The sequence below is a fragment of the Vigna unguiculata genome, chromosome 11 (genome assembly GCF_037176805.1).
Source record: "Vigna unguiculata cultivar grain cowpea cultivar isolate G323 ecotype 2 chromosome 11, ASM3717680v1, whole genome shotgun sequence".
Taxonomy (NCBI): Eukaryota; Viridiplantae; Streptophyta; class Magnoliopsida; order Fabales; family Fabaceae; genus Vigna; species Vigna unguiculata.
In genome coordinates this window covers 4,085,974-4,106,854 of record NC_140802.1, presented here as the reverse complement: position 1 = coordinate 4,106,854, position 20,881 = coordinate 4,085,974, and the positions used below count along the sequence as shown (strand labels likewise).

The 20,881-nt window shown below is 30.4% G+C and overlaps 1 protein-coding gene and 1 pseudogene across 2 annotated transcripts; one reads left to right on the top strand and one right to left on the bottom strand.

Annotated features, from left to right (window-relative positions):
- Nucleotides 1–3,204: 3,204 nt before the first annotated feature.
- LOC114169551 (uncharacterized) lies at nt 3,205–10,874 on the top strand (annotated as a pseudogene). The gene is made up of 7 exons (XR_014986488.1): nt 3,205–3,570; nt 4,011–4,084; nt 4,212–4,307; nt 4,509–4,617; nt 4,710–4,845; nt 5,542–5,650; nt 10,517–10,874. The product of XR_014986488.1 is annotated as an uncharacterized LOC114169551 (transcript).
- On the bottom strand, nt 8,431–19,600 carry LOC114169550 (CO(2)-response secreted protease-like). Its single transcript, XM_028054753.2, has 11 exons — nt 19,370–19,600; nt 19,170–19,273; nt 18,965–19,062; nt 15,556–15,726; nt 11,975–12,086; nt 11,317–11,854; nt 10,961–11,061; nt 10,494–10,736; nt 10,032–10,146; nt 9,265–9,481; nt 8,431–9,144 (listed from the first exon to the last, which is right to left on the bottom strand). The coding sequence occupies exons 1-11, from the start codon at nt 19,454–19,456 to the stop codon at nt 8,594–8,596; spliced, it is 2,337 nt and encodes a 778-aa protein (XP_027910554.2). The 5' UTR covers nt 19,457–19,600; the 3' UTR covers nt 8,431–8,593.
- Between the last annotated feature and the right edge of the window lie 1,281 nt (nt 19,601–20,881).

Here is a 20,881-nt window from a genome sequence, read left to right as displayed (position 1 = left end):
CAAGTAGATGGGCTAGAGTTGTCAAAACGGGTAAACTGGCCCGGCCCGGCTCAACCCACTACGGGTTGATCACTTAGTGAGCCAACCCAACCCGACTAACTTATTAGCGAGCAATTTGAACCCGACCCGGCCCACCACAGGTTGGTGGGTTAAACGGGTTGGCTCACGGGCTCACTTAATTAAAAAAAATACAATTTTTTTATTTTTTTCAGTCAAAACTAAATTGTAATTCTAATTAAAATCTAAAAAAATTTTCATATAATCCAAATACAAATCAAAATCATAAAAATATAAACTATCTATGTGTTGGCTAAAAAAAACCTAACCTGACCCAAATGCAAAATCCAACTTAACAAAAAAGTACTTGTGTGACCCTTTATTTGCGGGTTGGTGAGCCAACTCGGCTCATCACAGGTTCAACCCGGGTGAGCCAACTCGGCTCATCTTGAGTTCAACCCGGGTGAGTCGGGTTCTAGGTGGGTTGGATCAAAAATCAACCTGTATTGAAATTTGTAAAAAAATTTCAACCCAACCCGAACCCGTGATGGGCCGGGTTGGCTCGCGGGTTCCAACCCATTTTGACAACTCTAAGATGGGCCTAAAACATGAACCTTTGCTAACAACATCTACTCGACTCTATATGATGTTTATGGTGAACCTCATTATCATATACATGGAGAATCCTACTAAGTTGCATTTGATGCCAACCAAACAAGTGTTGAGATATTTAAATGGAACAAATGAGTTTGGCATCTTGTACAAAAAGGGAAGAAAAAATGAACTTATTGCCTACACTGATAGTGATTATGCAGACAATTTGGATGATAGGAAAAGTACTTCGGGTTATGTTTTCTTATTATGTTCAGTTGTTGTTTCTTGGTCCTCAAAGAAACCACCCATTATGAGTTTATCCACTATAGAGGCAGAGTTTATATGTGCATCATCATGTGCTTGTCAAGCTATAAAGTTTGCGAGGGTGTTAGGAAAATTGTATGGAATGCAAAGGCGTGGTAAACATATTGATGTTCGATTTCGTTTCCTCTGACATCGTACAAAGACGAGAACTGTCAAGATGATACATTGTGGGACACAAGAACAAGTGGTTGATATTATGACCAAACCGCTTAAGTTGGATAACTTTTTAAAATTTTTGCGGGTCCCTAGGAGTATGTGCACAATCTGACATAAACTGATATAATATTCGGTTTAAGGGAGGATTTGTTAGTAAGTAATGTGGTTATATACTTTTAGGAGCAATTATGTTTTTGTTGAATAAAAATCCTCCTTATTATTAAGAAACACAAAAACACAGTATGCACCTAAGTAATTTTTTCAGTTTTCTAACATAAAGCTATAAATATTAGCCAATTTATAATTCAATGCAAAATGAATAAAATATTCTTTCTTTCTATATTTTATCCTCTATATTCTCGTGAGTCCATCAATAGTTATATATTTTCTTAATCATACACTAATTTTATTATTATTACTAGCGAAAATACATGTGTTATCGAGTTTGTGTGTTCATATTTTTTAATTTTCACACAGATTTGAATTAAGATCAATTAAAAATATATAATTAATTTTTAAAATAGTTGTTAAATATAAAATTAGAAAAATAAAATATGTATGCAAATTTTTTTTTTTAAATAACGATTAAAGACAAAAAGAAGTTTTTAAAATAATTAAGGATAAAACAGAAATAACAAAATCTGAACAAAAAAAAATATCCTCATATATTGTTATAGATTAGTATTGTTATATCTTACTAATCATAAATCTATTTAAAATATATATTTAAAATCTATTAAATGTCAAACTAAAAAAATATTCGGTCCACACTATGTTATATATTAAAAAATACATTAAGTTTTTTTATTTTATTTTATGTTTAATCATGTCTTTGGTCTTTGTAGCGAAATCTCAATTTGGTCCCTCTATTTTTTTCATCTCAATTTGGTCCCTATTTTGGAAATTTGATCTCAATGTAATCCTTTCCTTTAGTGCTACAGTAACAGCGTTAAATAAGGTGCCATGTGTCAGTTCCTCGATTTTTGAATTTTTTTTTGAATTTTTTTTAAATAAAAAAATTTGTCACATGTTAGTATTATGTCAGGTTTCATTTCCTGAGTCTCAATTTGGTATTTGTATTCTAATTTTTGTCTCAATTTAATCCCTATTTCTTGTAAAAATAGTGCAATTTCGTCTCTCTCCAAATTGAAACAAAAATTAATTTTTATATAAATGTTATACAAATATTTTTCTTAAATTTGATATTTTTATTCAAATTAATACTTTTATTATATATTTTTAACATAGTTAAATTTATTTAAGTTTGTGTTTCACATTCAACTTTACTTAAAATTGTTTTCAAATTTTAAATTTATATGTTTTTTATTGTTACATGAATTAGTTAATTTATAAATTTTTTTTCTATTAACAACTTTAAAACAATTTTAAATAAAGTTCAATGTAAAATATTAATTAAATTGTAAAATATTAATTAAATGAACTTAATTTTGTTAAAAATATTTACTTGAATATCAATTTTGATAGAAATATTTGTGTATATTTATATAAAAAGTAAATTTGATTTTAATTTGGAGAGAAACAAAATTGTTAAATTTTTACAAAAATTGGGACTGAATTGAAACAAAAATTAAAATAAAAGGACCAAACTGAGAAAGTAGAAATGACATAAGTGACACATGTCATTGTCACTGCCACATCACTTTATCACTGCCATGTGGCACGATGACAGCTTGACACGAGGCAAAAAAATTTAAAAAAATAAATAAATAAATAATTCAAAAAAAAATTAAAAAAAATTCAAAATATGATGTACAGTAATTGAAAAGAAATATAACGTATTATTATCAATCACGTTTAATTCAACGTATGATAATTATTACATTTCAACCATATTTAATTTCCAATCTCAATCCATATTCATTTATCTAAACATTATCTAAAACAATTTCTTAAACCATAATAATGTATCAATTTAATTACTTTTATACATTTTTATAAAAAAATATTTTAATATATTACTATATAATAATATAATTATAATTATTTCTTTAAATTATTAAACTTTTCAAAATCACATCTACTATATAAATTTATTTAAATATAATAAGGAAAAATCAGTGCTAATACTAGTCTAATAGTACTTTCAAAATAAAAAACCTGATCACTGCAGACCCTTCCACCTGAAACTAAATGGTGCTAACATTTACATAAAAACCAGTGTCAAGATAGCATCACGCATTAAAATTAGGTTTTGCGCTCCATGCATAAACCAATTGGTTCGAAAAAAAAAAAAAACTTGGTTTTCCCCTGCTTCTCATACCTGATCACATCTCCAACACCTCCCACACTGACTCACGTTCTCTGGTGCATCCAAGCTGCTGAACCTTAAAAGCTATTTTTTGTTTCTTCCTCTCTCTCACGTTTTTTTTAAGCACGAGGGTTAAAATAGTGTTAGCATACTCTCACGCTTGTTCTGGACCTCGCTGTAGACGGCGGAGAGACGTCCGGCGACGGAAGCGGAGGGAACGGTACCGTTAGGTATGGGTGCCATTTGGTAAAATTACCTGTTAAATCAGAGAGAACGAAAGAACTATAGAAAGTGAAAACCAAAATATTACATTACTGCTGTATTAAAGATGCTTTAAAGCTTTAACTAGAATAATCAACCAATTTTACCAATAAGATTTATTCCAAAAGAAAAAAAAAGGGTTAAAGACCCCAGCAGCACACGTTATTATAGATGCATGTCATGTTATCTAATCCTATGGCCTGAAAACTTTGATGAGTTTGATGAGTTTTGCTTTTATATGAGAAAGATTTCACACTTAACTTTGGTGGATCTGTTTTTTGTGAATTGGTTGGTTGGACAACATGTTTGGTTCCACATTGCAACAAAAAGAACCTGCTTTGTTAATGTTAAAGATTTCTTTTCGAATTGCTTTGTGTTGTGTTGTTTGACTCTGTTTTTGTGGTTTTAGAGAGTAATCGTGAAATGGGTTGGAGAGCAGCTGAAAAACTCATTAGGCGCTGGAAAGTTCTCAGTGGGGATAATGTAAGCCAAGCCAAGCCAAATTCTCCATCATATATTGTTGTTGCTTATTCTTTCCCACTTCCACTTTTTCATTTTGAAATGATAATAATTAATATTATAGAGTCATTCATTTATTCAATTGTAACAGGTTATGATAATAAGGGGCAAAGATAAGGGTGAGACTGGGACTATTAAGGGCATTATTCGCTCACAGAATCGTGTCATTGTTGAGGGTAAAAATCTGGTGAGGGATGAACACAACACACACCATAACAATTTGGGTATTCCTAGTAATTTTTTTGAGGTGTCTGCATTTTCAATTCCATTACCGATGTTTCTAATATTAAATAATTTGTTAATTGTCTAATTGAGATTTGGACATGTGATGGTATAAATTTGCCTGACTGGTTTCTCTTTCCAATGCCGATTGACTTTGTCTTTGCAGGTGAAGAAGCATATTAAGCAGGGGCAAGGTCATGAAGGGGCATCTTTGCAGTCGAAGCCCCAATTCATGCCTCCAATGTGCAAGTTCTTGACCCAGTGACAGTGACAGGGTATGCACATTTGTTAAAGAGTATAGCTTGTGATTGCATCTTTTGGGTTTGAGGATAACATATATTGAATAAACAAAGTTTTACTTTTGCAGGAAGCCTTGCAAGGTTGGAGTTAATATCTTGAAGATGGTACTAAAGTCAGAGTGTCTAGAGGAATAGGAGCATCTGGGTCTATAATCCCTCAACCCGAGATCTTAAAGATAAGAACTACCCCAAGACCTACTGTCCGTAAGTATCCCAAAGGCTAATACATATTTCTTGTCTGAGTTGTTAATAAACATGGCAAGAACTAAGAGAGAATTGATTGAAAGTGAGAAACTGGCTATGTAGCATGTGTGTACCACAAGCTAATAAAATGGCTTATGCAGACTACAGAAAGAGCAAGACAATAATTACCAAGCAAGATAAAGCCTTTGGGAAAGGATGTCAGAGGGGGAGGTGTTAATCATAAAGATTCAGGATTCATAAAGTGTCTTCCATTTCCACAAAATCACGTTTCTATGTTGTGTAATTTTGTTAGTTGATCCCCGCTCCTTCATATCGGCCCATTGACATGGATTTATATGCAGAACAGTAAGTAAACGCACATTTGTATGGTATAACACTGTAATTTATTGACAATGTAATTTTGATTGAAGGATTAATTCTAGTGTTATATTTGATTCAGACACTAGGTTTAACGTAGTATAGTAAGTGGCATGAACTCATTCTCCTGGTCATCCTCCATAACTATATTATTAACGTAGTGTAGTTAGAAACTACTTATTCCAGTTGTCATAAATGTGCAAAATTTGTATGGATATATGGAATTAGAATTCAGTGTAAAACCTATGCCTTTTAAATTCTCTCGGTCATTTCAAAGATAAGTTATAACACATTTTTCTTAAATCTAAAATATTATCCTTTGTTATTTATTTTTGGCAGTTGGTCCTAAAGATACTCCAATGGATCTTGTGCTAGAGAAGACTTACAATGCTAAAACAGGAAGGGGAATGCCTGAGCTTTAAGGATATTATGTTCGTTATTCAAATTAGTGAGTTGCTATCACCATGAACAAGATATGGAAAAGAGTTTGTCAGATGTTTTTGTCTACCGTGATTTTTGTGGAATTGCTTTCAAACTTTACTGGTTTAGCCTGTGATTTACTGATAGCTAAAAACAAGTAATAATTATTTATATCGATGTTAGCTCTTCTAAGGATGGTCACATAACTTTCACTCCACAATTGTTAAAGTGAGTGAAACAAAGAATTCCTTTGATAGTTATGGTTCTAGTGAGTGAAATTATTCGAGTTCATCTGTTCTTGTTTGATTTGATCTCCTCTCAAAGGCCTCACATTCTATAAGGTGGAACTCATTCACCCAGTTTCTTCGAACCTTACTGTACAAAATCAGGTTGCATGAAAATGGTAAAACAATTTTGTGGATTGCTAATTCTAAAGACTAACTTATTGGTCAACTTGTTTGGTTTCATGACCTTATTTTACCTTTTGTTGTAAATAGCATTGATTTTTCTGGTGTTAAAATATTATATTTGAGAAAACCTTCAATTTGATATTCCAAAGTGACATATGTCACCACATCAGTTCTTAATGAACTTTGGTCACCAAACCAAATTTGACTGACAAAATTTAAATCATTATATTAGTCCTCCAAATATTGTCTCTAAATTATTCCTTGAAGGATTCAATTGGTCTAATTAGTCCCTTAGATACTATGTTACCACATTAGTCCTTATATAGAATGACTGGTGACAAAAAGAACCATTAAAGAGTTTGAAGAGAACAATGTAATTTTCAAGGGCTACTTGGAAAGCAAGGTTAATCAACAAGTTACCGTTTCAAAGACTATCAACAAAATGTTACAACTATACCTCGACAAAATGCTTGAGCTTAAAACGAAGACAAATACCTGCAAGAAAGATGAAAAATATTTGGAATGAAGGAATAATGGTTAGAATACTCCCTGGTAAGAACATGTTTACACTTTTTGAAAACATTGTATTTAAAACACGCTTATAGTGTCACTTCAACAACTAATGAAGTTGTGTGCTCTCTCGTCACTTAATTGAAAGAATATATTTCGCTTCTATTATTGGGTGAATTTGTTGGTGCGGTAAACACATTGTATCGTTTAAGTGTATCTTATGTGTTGCATCAGCTCTTAAGCAATCTATGTGCACTGACACCACTTAACGTTTATAATGATATTAGGTTTATACATGTGAAAGCATATTAATTGGAGGATATATACAGGGTTTAACTTGTGGTTGAATTTATTTTACAATGGATTGTTTGAGTTTAGAGTTTAATCTGTTTGCATGATAAATTAAGATTCTTGTTTGTGAATATATGAATTGATATTGAACTTTGTGAATGACTGCATCTTGTAATGTTGAGATATTGTGGTGTTAATGTAACTCATTTTTAGTTTAACATTGAACTTTAGGTTTGTTTTTGCATAAGAGATTTTCCCACAAAAGTTTGGTTGAATCTAGAGAGGTTAGAAGGCGATAATATAAGAGGATATGAAGGTGAAGCCATTAACCCAACACATAGCTCTTACTTCAATTGTATGGATGAAAATTAAGTTATTCACATTACTCTTGACATTGAGGTCATAGCTGCCGTTAAGTTGTTTAACATCATCACTGCCATCGCCAAAAACCATCAGAGCACTCACGCAGAGCTTCACCAATGTCAACTTTGCAACACTCTATTTTTGTTATCCTTCTTTGGTGTTCTACTTGCTTCTGTTTTTGCTGGAGTGTTTAGTTTTATTTAGAATTTGAAGGAAAAAGTGGCTTCAGGTAGTTCAAGTGCCACTCCTAGAAAAGAAAGTGAAATTGGAACAAAGACTGTTCCTGCCTAGACCAGTTGTGTTTCAATAAATGGAAAAGCTAGAACTGTGAAATGTAAATATTGTGAAAAAGTATTATCAGGTGGGATTTATCGATTCAAGTTTCAATTGATAGGAAATCAAGAAAATTTACTTAAAAAGAGAATTTACTTAAAAGAGAAGGACTATAAATATTGGCCCAAAGAAAACGAAAGATGTGGAGAGAAAACCACACCAACATAAGTAGAAAATGAAAAGAATAACATGATTTGAACAATATAAACATGTACAAATATTGCAAAAATGTATATATAATAACAATTGTTTTATTATTGGTATTGAAAGTACATATGTTTATTGTTTGAAAGCTCAATTAATTAAAAAAATATATTACTGCATCTTTTTGCAATGATTATTTCATATGTTGCTTATTGTATATTAACATTTATTGGGATTTAAGTGTGAGTTAAGTCTCATATTGGGTGAATATGACAAAATTGAGCACCATATAAAGATGAAGATCCATAACCTCATTATTTTAAGGTTTTGGAAAGTGATGTCAATTTTTTTATGTAGATTGAGTTATTGAGTTCGAATCTCATTGACGTTATTTGTCTCTCCAATGAACCACCTCTTTAGAGACCCAGTCAGTGATATCAAAGTAAGCATGTCCCGTTAAGATGAACGAACATTATTCAAATCATATTGATACATTCACTATAAGAATCCAACGCACAATGTTTACCTCTTTGTACATGAGTCTGTATATCATTCTCTGGTATCATATTTTGCACAAAGTTTCTGATTTATGTAGTACAAATACAGAAAGGAAATTCAACCTTTCATAAGCAGATGCAAACAAGTGTGTTATCACTGTTTCATAAGCAGAAAGGAAGTACAAAACGAATATTATTATTTTGACACAAGCAACAGACAAAATAGCAAAGTTCCCACCACTGTAGGCTCATTAAGAGGGTGAAAAAAAAATCACAAGTTAATAATATTAATGTCTCAGAGAGAAATTTATACTTTTTATATGGAGCACATTCCTGTATACAATATAAAGTTAGGCAAAAGAATACCACTATCATGTAGTTACATTTTCTGTGACCTGTTCAAATACCTGTATGTGTGAAAAATTATTGAACTTTGACTGCAAACACTGTATGAACATAATGGTGGCCATCAAGCCATGTTAGAGACCCAAAATTGTATCCACCATTAGCCTCCTTGCCATAGAATGAGACTTTGTAGGTGATTCTTTGAACACCCTCAGAAAACACAAGTTTATTGGGGATGACCTTCACAACCAATCCCTCAGGTGATCTCACTTTTGCAGTGTATGTGGCATTAGGAGATCCAACATTGGTAACTGTTCTTGTGATCACTTTTGGTTTTTGTTCCCTTTTAAGTGTACTTATAGATATTGATGGATAATTGATGTTGGAGATAAGGTCTTCAGAGGAGTTCTTGGGGCAATTGAAGTTGGTCTTAAACATTGACCTTACCTTTTTCTGTGAATAGCCAAAATAACAGAGGAATCTAAGATAGTCTTCTATGTTTGTTTCAAAAACTAATCCAGGGTAAAGAGCTTTGACTGGATTAATTTCACCAACTCCAATTTCATGTGGGTCAGCAATGTAGTTTGAGCTGTTAGTGAGAGGCTTCCTCAAGTTGTTGTAATTCGTAGCTGAAGAATGGAATAGGAACAAACAGAATTAGAGCATGTTTGATTCAACTGTGTTTGGCCCAAGTGTCACATTCTCTTACACATCCTCAAAAGACTAGAAGAGGGTGTTTGGTCTAGTACCTGTTGTCATCAATGCTGATTTGATCATTGAAGGACTCCAATTTTGGTGCACTGATTTAATGAATGCTGCTGCACCTGTCACATGTGGGCAAGCCATAGATGTGCCAGATTTTATGGCAAACAAGGATGGTTTTTTCCCAACTGGAACACTTCCTGGGTCAGTACTTTTAGGAATCATAGCAGCCAAAATGCCAATTCCTGGTGCCATGACATCAGGCTGGACAAGAAATTTGCCAACAATGTGAAAGAAACAGTGAGTGCATTGTTCTCAAGATTCTTAAGTGATTCAAGTTCAAGGATGAAATTGAAAAATGGGGTTAATTAGTAATTTGGTCTTTATATTTAGGCCTTTTATTCATTTTGGTCCTTATATTTTTTTCAGTTGAGTCCCTATTTTTTAAAAAGACTCAATTTGATCTTTTACATTAAATTAGCGATAATACCATTTGAAAGTGTCATATGTCAAAATCTAGATCACCTTTTACTTGGAAAGTGCTACGTGTCAAAATTAGAGGAGTTCCAAAATAGAATATGATCCAAATTTTGACACGTAACAAACCCAAATTTTGACACTTGACACTTCTAAACACGGTTAATGTCAATTTAACGGAAGAGACCACATTGAGTCTTTTTAAAAAAATAGGGACTCAATTGAGTTAAAAAAGAAAAACATAAGGACCAATATGAATCAAAGCCTAAATAATATAGGACTAAATTACTAATTAAGCCATGAAAAGTGCATGTAAGAACAAAGGGAAGAAAAATACCTTGAGAATGTTTTCTGTAAGGCTTGAAGGGCCTCTGGATGAGAAAGATGCAACAATTGGTGAAGGTTTATATCTAACAACTTCTGTTGTTGGAAGAATTGTCGCAGTTGGGTTCCTGTAATGGAGCCATGATAGACTAAGTAAGCATACAGGTAGCTATGTTTCAACTTTTACATTTATGAACATAAATGTGTGTGCTAAATTACTATTTGTTCTTCAATGAAAGTTGTTTAGTCAAACCACCACACTACATGCATTTTACATTTTCTATCATCACTCTACTAAATGCTTAACATTTCTTCAATTCCCTCTTGTTTGTACATGGTGTCAGATTTCATCTTAAATCAACTGGCATCAAACAAAAGGGTGCAATAGACATATATTAGACTTTCCAACACATACAACATGGGAAAATTTACCTTAAATCACTAATGAACAAATGTTGAGGCTGATGATGCTTACTTGGTAGAGTTTATGTATTGTAGGATTTGATGCCCTTCAACATTGCCAACCTCAGTGAAGGGAAATTCACCTGCATCAAAGGGAACATCTTTGTTGTCCTCATCAATGATTATCAACCCTATGGCTCTTCCATCTTGTACAACTAGCTTCTTGATTCGCCTTGCAACAGTTGGATCATCATTAGCACAAACAACAATGTTGCCAGCGATTTTGTTGTAATCTAATGATCCAGGATAACAGTTCCTGCATTGAACAGAATAATTAACATAACTTCTCAGATGGATCTTTCCACCCCCAACATCTGGATTTTACTAGTATTACTCATTCTACTATATAATATATGTGCTAGTAATATATATGAATAGTAACTTCAATGTTAAATTTCAATCGAAGACATGAAATGACAACTCTTTAGTTATTTTAGGTTTAAGAGGTTGAAAATAACTTCATAAATCACAGTTAGGTACCTAGCTTCTGATGCAGGGGCAAATTTGGCAGCTACTTGCTCTCCAAAGACAAGGTTATGCATCTTTGAATGAGTAAGATTTGAGAAGTTAATGCCTGTACCCTGAAAACACAAACTGATAGAATCAGAATAATTCTGAATCTAATCACAAGAAATCAATTACAGAATAAGATTTGAGAATAATTACAGAAGATTTCATAACATAATCACCGGAAATCAATTAGGTTAATTACAGGTGAATAATTCTGATTCTATTACAAATAAAGGAAGGAAATTGAGGGTTTTGGGGCATTAAAGAAGAATTCAGGGTAACAAATCTAATTTTTTTTGCTTGGAAGAAGAGATCAAGAAACATACTTGGAAATACTTTCCATTTCCAAGGACAATAGTTGATTGGAAGTTCCTATCAATATTAGAAGCTGCAATGGTAAATATCCATGGTGCAGTGTTCACAACTGTGAAAGAATCAGGGCCATCGTTGCCAGCTGAACACACCACCATGACCCCCATTTGTTCTGCATGAAATGCTCCAATGGCTATAGGATCACTCAAAAAGTCTGATTGAAACAGTGAGCTGAGTCCAATAGAGATTGAGATCACATCTACTCCATCCTTTACAGCATCATCAATAGCCTTCAGAATGGTGGCACCAGAGCATCCTTCATCTGAGCATGTTCTATAAGCAGCAATCCTAGTAGAAGGTGAACCACCCCTTGCTGTGCCTAGTGCTAAACCATAATAACTAGCATTCTTGACATAAGCTCCAGCTGCAATTGATGCAGTGTGAGTGCCATGTCCAACAGAATCTCTTGGGGAACCTTTGCTTGCTTCTATTTGAGTCCGGTTGCTACCTGGTGTAGCTTCAATATTATAGTATCTTGCACCAATCAATTTTCTGCAGTTTTATTAAGTGTTGCACCAATCAATTCAGAAGGCTTATATCTTATCTTATAAATAGATAGATATGAGCATTTTTTTTTTTTATTAAGAACATTTGACTGAGAATGAATGATACCTATTGCAATTGGATTTCTTGAAATCATGACCCTCCATGCAAACTCCTTTCCATCTTGAAGGGATCTCCCCTATACCCTCATCTCTGAAACTTGGAGACTCTGGCCATATCCCTTGAAGCAGAACAGATATAGGCATAAAATGATTGAATAATATAATCAAACATAACTGTTCATAATATGTAGCATGCAACTCTACACTGAGGTCCTTGTAATTCATGGATCAGTGTTTTCAATTTTTTAAGAGGAAAGTTGTTCATTGTGAGTAACACATAAAGTTCAGGTGGTGATTACTTTTCATATTGTGAATTGTTCAACATGATTATACTATAATTTAGAAGAATAATTCGACATGCATTTTCACTTGTTCATTAACTAATTTCTGTTGATCCACCTTGTCTTTTGTACACTACACTACAATTTTTGTCACATATCCCATTGTGAACATAATATATATGCACATCTGATGCTGAAGAAGCTCTATTCATTTTAGAATACTGTGTTGTCTTTTATTTTTATCTCCTATTTCCCTTCAAAAACATCCCCAGTTTACAATTCTAACAATGAGAAATCAAAATTTATAACAACTCACCTTTCAATCAATTAAATTAAATTCCTTAGTAATAGTTTACAAGATAAAAAAACAAAAATGAAAATAGAGATTAATCGTTATGTACTATGGACATAAAAGTTTATACTGACAATGACACAAAAATCACAATGCAGAGTAAAAGTTAACATTTTTGTGTATTATTAATGTATACTATTTTCAGAGAAAATCATTTAATACTTCTGTGACTAAAGTTTAAGAAACTTTTGTTAAATCAAAAGACCCTAAAGGGACACCAGGAAGGGTCCCACAATCAAGCAGTAGAGGCTAGTACAAATTTCTAGTGAAGTTCCCTAGAGAGAGTGTGTCTGTGTCTCTGGATCTTGATGACAGAAGCCAAAAAAAAAGTATGAGAAAATCCCTTTAATGTTTTTATGCTATTGTGGGGAATTTGGTGAGTTTTTCTATAAAGGCCCTTTGGCTTCTTTTTGAAAGGGTTGCAATACTAAAGACAGGGTATGAAGCAACAGAAAAGAAAATAAAAGAAAGTGGTTTCTTTCACACTAGCTTGATGATTCAAATGGGGAAGAAAAGGGTTTCTGGGGAGAAGTGCCAATAATGTAAAGTGCTGTGTGCCTCAGGTTTTAACAATCTCTGTTGGTTGTTATGCAGTAGGAAGCTCAATGCAGTATCTTGAAAAGCTTAATCAAAACATTGCAAGAAAAAAGTTGTTTTTCTTTTTTTCTGTTAGTATTGAAAACTAAAGGAAGAGTGATGTGATGAAAAGTCAATAACATCTTTAGCTACCATTTTCTTTCTGTAATTTTCACTTGCCAAACTCATCATTGATCATGGCTTGCATTAGGGACCAATCTCACATCCTATACTTTAAATGCAAAAACACATTTCTTATAGGATCATCACCATAGGATACACTATACCAAGAAAAACCAGTGAAGGTTTCAGTTGTTATAAAGTGAACAAAGTACAGTATGAGTAGTTATTGTGCTTGTTATATTATATATATATATGGGTAGCAATCATAACAGCTGGTTGTGGGGTAGAATGAGTTGCCATTTGAAGATAACAGATGTTGATGGTGCAACTGTCAATAAGGTTGAAGGAGAAGAATAGATGGGTGAATGGCCTTAACAGTGGCAGTGAGTAGTGACAAATGAGTTTCACATGAGCCTACCATTTGTTTTGGGTCCATCTCATGCTTCTATTGTACTGTGCTATTCAACACTCTAATGTCACATTTGGGTTTTTCACTGCATACTTTTCATAAAATTATTTCTTCCAGCATTTCATGAACAAATAAAAGGGGTATATTATCAAGTACTTATTTAAAATTATAATAAAAAAATATTTTTTAATTTAAATGAATAAATTATTGCAACATAAGACATAATTAAATATATGGAATAGATAATCAATTATTTTACCCTTTATGTTTTTCTGTTCAGTTTAAAAGATCCTTTTATTTTCTTCTTTTCTCTTCTTTTTTGTTTTCATAAGTTGAGTATTTTGTAAGTTTCATAAAGAAAAACAAATGAGGTTTGGTTACTTTATCCAAAGAAACAAACAATGCATTAACATTGAAAGTAAAGTTTGTCTGAATGGCACACTTCACTTTCACTGTGACTATTCCCTTTCATCATAAACTTTTGGGGAACACTGTGGTTAGGTAGTGGTCCTTTGTAAATGTAATATCAAACTTCAATTTAATTTATCCACACACACACACACAAAAAGCTTTAAATTGATATTGATGAAGCTTTTGGAATCATTGACTTTAACTCTACAAAACAAGTTCTTATAGTTTTCTTCCCAATGACTAACAACCTAAGATTATTATTATCTTTAATGTGTTTTCAGAAGGGTTAATGGACAAAGAAGGTGCATTGATTGAATGAATGAATATTAAAGTTTCATTTTTTACAATATATTTTTAGTCTCTAAATAAATTTTTAAACTAATTATTTTCTCATATTTTGTCTTTTTTCTATGAGAGTCTAAATTGATAATATTATGTATCAATTGAATGAAATAATTATGTGACTGTACCTTGCTTTGGATTTTTTTTGAAAATGCATGTGAAGTTTAGGTGGGTTTTCTTCTAAATTGATTTATTTATTTGACTAAGTACAATAAAGTGGTGCAAGGAAAGAAGTGTTGTCAAGTAATGCCACATAATGAGCCAAATCTAGTTGGAATGCACTTAAACTAAATTAACCTTTCAGGATAAACAAAGTAATAGTTTTGCTTTTGGCATAATCTTATCTATACTACAACAAACCCTTTTACTACAAAACTTCCATTTATTTTTTATTTTCTTTTAACTTGTAGTTACTATTTTATTAATGGTAGGAAAAAATATTTAATGTAAAAAACAAGTTTTGCAGATTTGTTGGTGTGAATATAATTCATCTACAATTTAACTGTGTGAATATAATTTTCAATTGAGTTTAGATTAGTTTTGACTAATTCAATTAAAATGGAAGGAATGTCATATTGATAATGTTTCAAATACATTTAATCGATTGGATTAAATCCACATTTATATAGTTTAGCTTATTTATCAATGTAGAATGCATAAAGAGAAAAATAAAATAGCTAATAATATTTTTACTATCAAAGACCCTCTTCATTATCATATAAAATTTATTAAAATCACAATTTAAGTGGATCATACACATTATGTTAAAAAAAATCTATATTTTCAATTTTATAGAAATCTAATAATGAAACTCAATCAAACTTTTATAAGAGAATTAACATTAAAAGTCTTCTCTTTTATTTAATAATTAACATTTTAATATGAAATTTAGACATATATTTAAACTACTAATTTTCCAAATAATAATACAGAACTTGGAAATTCAATAAACCTGAACCCTAAAATTAGAAATAAAAAATCAATTAAGATGAAATAGAAATTGAATTAGGAGGTTGAGATTTGAAAATGACAAAGCAAAAATAGGAAAGCAGAATTATTAGGTTAAGACAAAAGGTAATTAAAGAAGTGTTTACCTGTGTCTATGACACCAATAATGGAATCAATTGAAGAGTGTTGAATTAGGGTTTTGGAAGGTGCATAATGAGGAGCCTTTAATCCCAAATCTGATTCCAAGAAATCCCAAGATCGTGTTGTGTGCAACTCAAGCATCGGATCTAGGAACACTGACACCACACCATCGTGACCTGTTTCGTGTCCACACTATCATCAAATTCTTTCGTAATTATTATGATTTTGACATTTATCAATAAAAAAATTAAATATGTCTATAGTCTTATTTCATTTTAAAATTTTGGATCACTTTAATTTTTATTTTTCAAAATACATGTGTTTAGTTTTTTTAATCAAATTTTATTAGATTAATTTGATGTTTCATACGTATTTCAGGATTATATTTGAGTTGTTTATACTATTTGATACATTTTTACTTTAATGTTAAGTCAAATATTATTATAAAACGTGTTTAAAATGTCAAATAAACTTAATAAACTTTAATTAAAATGATTAAATTTACTTATTTCAAAAAAATGAAGGACTAAATTAGTCCAAAATTTTAAAGTAGACTAATTCTAAAATTTATCGAAACAAAAACATATTTAACCAATAAAAATGTTATAATTTTGATGATGTTATGTTGTACATGTTGTAAATTTTATTTTTTTTACACTGGTCCATAAAATTTGCGGGTTAGTGATTAATTTGCAGGAGAAGTATTCTAAAAAATAATTTACATATAAAATTGACATATTTTCAGTATTTTGTCAGTTTAAATTTGACTAAATTCAAATAAAATAATCTAACTTAAAGTATAAATTGTAAATTATATAATAAGATATGAGTTAGTTCAGAAATAGGATATATGGATATTCGACAAAATTTGCGAATAAATGTGAAAATTATGGGGAGAACGTGGTTAAAAAAAATTGTTATATTATTAGTATAATTCATTTTATAATTAGTGGTTTACATTTTTGTTATAAGAGAAGTAAAGTGATGAGTATTACTTTAAACGTGTTCTTAGTTTTCTTTATAAGTATTATGGTCAATCTAATTCAACTAAACAAATTGTTCTCTAACTCAATATTTTAGTTACTAGTGTATATACTTACTAGAAAATTAAAGTGGAAATTATTGTACATAGAACTATTGTTCTCTAGTATATACTTACTAGAAAATTAAAGTGGAAATTGTTGTACATAGAACTTTATGTATAAAAGAGTTAAATGAAGACTAAAATAATCAACATTAATTAAAATGATAATATTTCTATTCAAATATTTTAGTTACCCACTACATTATTATTGAAATTTTTATATTAAATTATTTATTATGGATTTTAGTCCGTGAGTTTTATTGCGGATTTAATTATGCAGATAACAACTATTTACATATTGTTTATTCGTGGGTAATTTTTCATGAATAATTTAAGTTTTTCTTAGCGTGAATAAAAGTGATGGAACTATTATTGATTCAGCAGTATAAAATATTTATCATGATTTTGTAAAACATGTCATCGAAAAAACTGTGTATAAAACATCATCTATAAAGAAAAAGAAACTAAAATCTGGATTTAAAGTTCTATTTAGTTTCAATACATTGATGGTGTGGAGACTACCATCTTTTCAAAGGTACGTCTATAAAGATTTAAGAAAATAAAATATAATCATAACTTTGTGTTGTAATTGTTTTTAAATTACAAATTCGGTAGAAAAACGTAGAAAATTACTACTTGTAATAATGTGATGCAAATTAAACAATGTTGTTACCTTTTATGTCACACAATAAAAAGTTATAAACAAAGTTTATTGGAAATTATATGTTAAATTAAGTACATAAAAGTTTATGATTTTATTTTATATACACTAATTTACCCTTTTCTTTATTATTTTCGTACATAATGCATTTTCAGCAGGGAAGACATACATATTCAGATTCAATGACGAATATTAAAGTAAATTTATTTGTAGCCAAATTGATACATATTTTCACATTCTTTACACTTCTCATTTTAAATTTAAAGAGCTAGTGATAATAAACTAAATTTTATGAAAATAGACAATTAATTATTAAAAAGAAAAATATATTTCAGCGCCGGCTGCATTATATGATAAAAAAAGTTACCTAAAAAACATTAATTATATCAAATTTAAGTCATTGCAAAATTTCACAATATCGATTAATTAATTACGAATCGTCTTAAATATGATTTTTTTAAGCAATTATTGTGAAAAGTAATAAATATACCATAATTGGATAACATAATATAAACAGTTAAATATGTTTTTGTGCGGTGACCTCACTGAAAATTGAAATTAGTTTCTCTTAAAAAATTTGTACCAATTAGTCTCTTGATTATGTAAATGTGTAGATTTAGTCATTTTAACAAAATTTTATTAAATTTATTTGATGTTTCAAACACATCTTATTATAGTATTGTAGTTTGTTTACACTGTTTGACACGTTTTCACTATATTAATTGAAAAAACATATTTGAAATATTAAATAAACTTAAAACAAAATTGATTTAAATGATTAAATCCACGTATTTATAAAGATGAGAGACTAAATTTATTCAAAATTTTTAAAAAAGACTCATTCTAATTTTTACTAAAAAGTTAAAGAATAAAAAATATATATAACTCTAATATAAAAGTATTACGCAGCATTGTAATTAAATAAAAAAAAAGTATTATCACTAAAGTCAATACTAAAACGAAACAATGGAATATTTGAAAAATCTTAAACATTTTATTGAGAAAGGGGAACAAAATTCTATGTGTACGTGGAAATTGAAAGTACAAAAACCACAGATTCACCAGACAATCACATTTGTTTATGTACATATAATATTGAAATGCAACAAAATTAAATTATAAAATAATGACAAAAATATTGGAAGCAGTGCCACTCTGTCCCACAAGGCAACTCACTTATCTTCAGATCTCTATTTTGGAACCATTAATATAATCTTGTTTTACTTTTACATTTTTTTTAATTAATTTTAATTCATATATACATACACATTTTATTTAAATAATCATTTTCCCCTTTAGTTATTATCCATCTATTTTATTATTATTATTATTATTATTTAAATGTCTTTTACATCATTGAATGTGTAGTTAAGGTTGGTGAACAAAATTATTAGTGCACAGTAATAATCATAGACACAAAGGACACAAAAATTCACTTCCAACCACATAATAAGTGCTATCAATATTGATTTTGCTTTAAGCAAAAAAACCACATTGTAAAATTAATGCTCTTTTTTTCTAGTGATTAACCCTAAATAATAATGACCACAAAAAAAAAAAGGTAAATTGACAACAAAACATTAGAAAAGTCAAAGAATGATGCAAGTTAAAAATTTGATGCAGACAAAAGGGAAAAGAAGGTAGAAGAAGACAATATCAGAAAAAATACCAGACAGTGCAGAAGCTTCACTCTCTGTAAGCATGGCAGAGAATCCACTGAAGGCATGACTGAACTGGTGGATCAGAGCTATCCTCTCACTTTCTTCACTGAGAAAATGAAAAAAAAAATTAAAAAAAAAAAAATTATGTCCATTCTTTTGATTTCTTTGATGATTATGCTTACAGATTAAAGTGCAGAGAAGCAGATAATGAACCTTGGAATAACTGATGACAGTAGCTGCAGATGATCTGATTCTGGAATTTGGCCTTGTACCCTTTTGTTGTTTGGTGATGAATTTCCCATGTAAACAACATAATGCTGCACAAAACAAGAGAAACTCTGGTGAATCTGTCATATATATACAAAAATTGAACTTAACAAGCTAAAGGGAAAATGTGTGTGTATGAAATAAACCTTTGGAGTTTGATCTGAAATTGCAGTGGTGCTGATGAGAAAAGAAGCTAAGAAGAGAAAATTTAGGAATTGCTGAAGCCACTCCATTGAAGAGAGTGAGATGAATTGGTGTTAATGAAGAGAGTTGTTCATGCAATGATCCATTTATAGGGTAGGTTTGATTAATTTGCTTAATTAAAGGAAGCTTCAATCAAGAAGCATGTGAGAGAATCTTTGTTAATTCTTTTGCTCCACTTATGTGAACAGCTACTGCATAATATTACTATAATATATACATATATATATATATATATATATATATATATATATATATATATATATATATACTTTCTTCATTCTCTCTGTTTTTAACCAGTTCTTCTAACAGCTATTAGGATAAGTTCTGTTGTTGCTTGTGCAAGACAAAAATTTGATGAAATTCATGTAATTGTCTCTTCTGTTTTTGTTTTTCTATTTGGCAGTGTAAATGCACTTGACTATGATGCAAGTACTTATCCCTCTGATAACCCATTTCAACAAAAATACAAATACTGAAAAGTGAGAATATTTGTTTACTTTAGCCAATTTCAGTAATTGTTGTAACTTGGATAATCTAAATTACCCTTAGAAGGTGTTTGAAAATTACCCTTAGAATGAGTTTATAAACAGAAGAATTGCACTTTCCAATGCATATAAGTAATGCAAGTGTTGAAACTTGAAATCCAGACACACCCACTTGATCATATCAGAGAAATATCTTTCCTTACATATAGAAGAAACCAAATTTTGAAAATTTTCAGCAATTTCTTGGTCCATGTATGACCTTTAGCACACATAAAAAACATTGTTAATTTTTTATGTTGAAGTTATGTGTTGAACCACCAAAATTCTTGTTGAAAAGAAAAGAAAAGAGAGATTCCAGTTACCTGTATAGATGCTGTAACACTTTAAAGAGATGGTATGTGTGAATGAAATAAAGCAAAATCATATGCTTGAGATGCAAGTAAAATTGTCTCTTTATGTGCAAAAGAAGAAGAATTGTTATATATATATATATATATATATTTATGGCCATGTGTGATTCTCTTCTTTGTTCTTTCTCTCATTCCCATTAGTTTCTTTCTTCTTCTTCTTGAAGCCATTTTTTGTGTTGGCATCTTCTTTGTAATAGGTTTTCTCTCATTGGCCAGTTTCTGTGACTGCATAATGCAGCTTTGGTGATGTATAAGGCACTCACAATAAAAAAATACTTGTAAGATGCTCAATTGAGATTCATTTTTAGATAAATTTTTGGTTCAATCTACTTAAAGAGAAAAAAACTAAGATGAATTTTAAAGTGTGGAATAAGAATTACGCTTGAGCATGTCATGTAATTTATAGCATATTTTTTGTAAAATTTTGTTAAAAAATAATCATGTTTTTCTTTCTTTTCTTTAAATACTACTAGAAACAGTATGAACAGTCCATCCTAAGTTTGTTTAATCTTATCTTGATAACATTGAAAGAGACAATTCTAAAGTAAGAATTATAGAG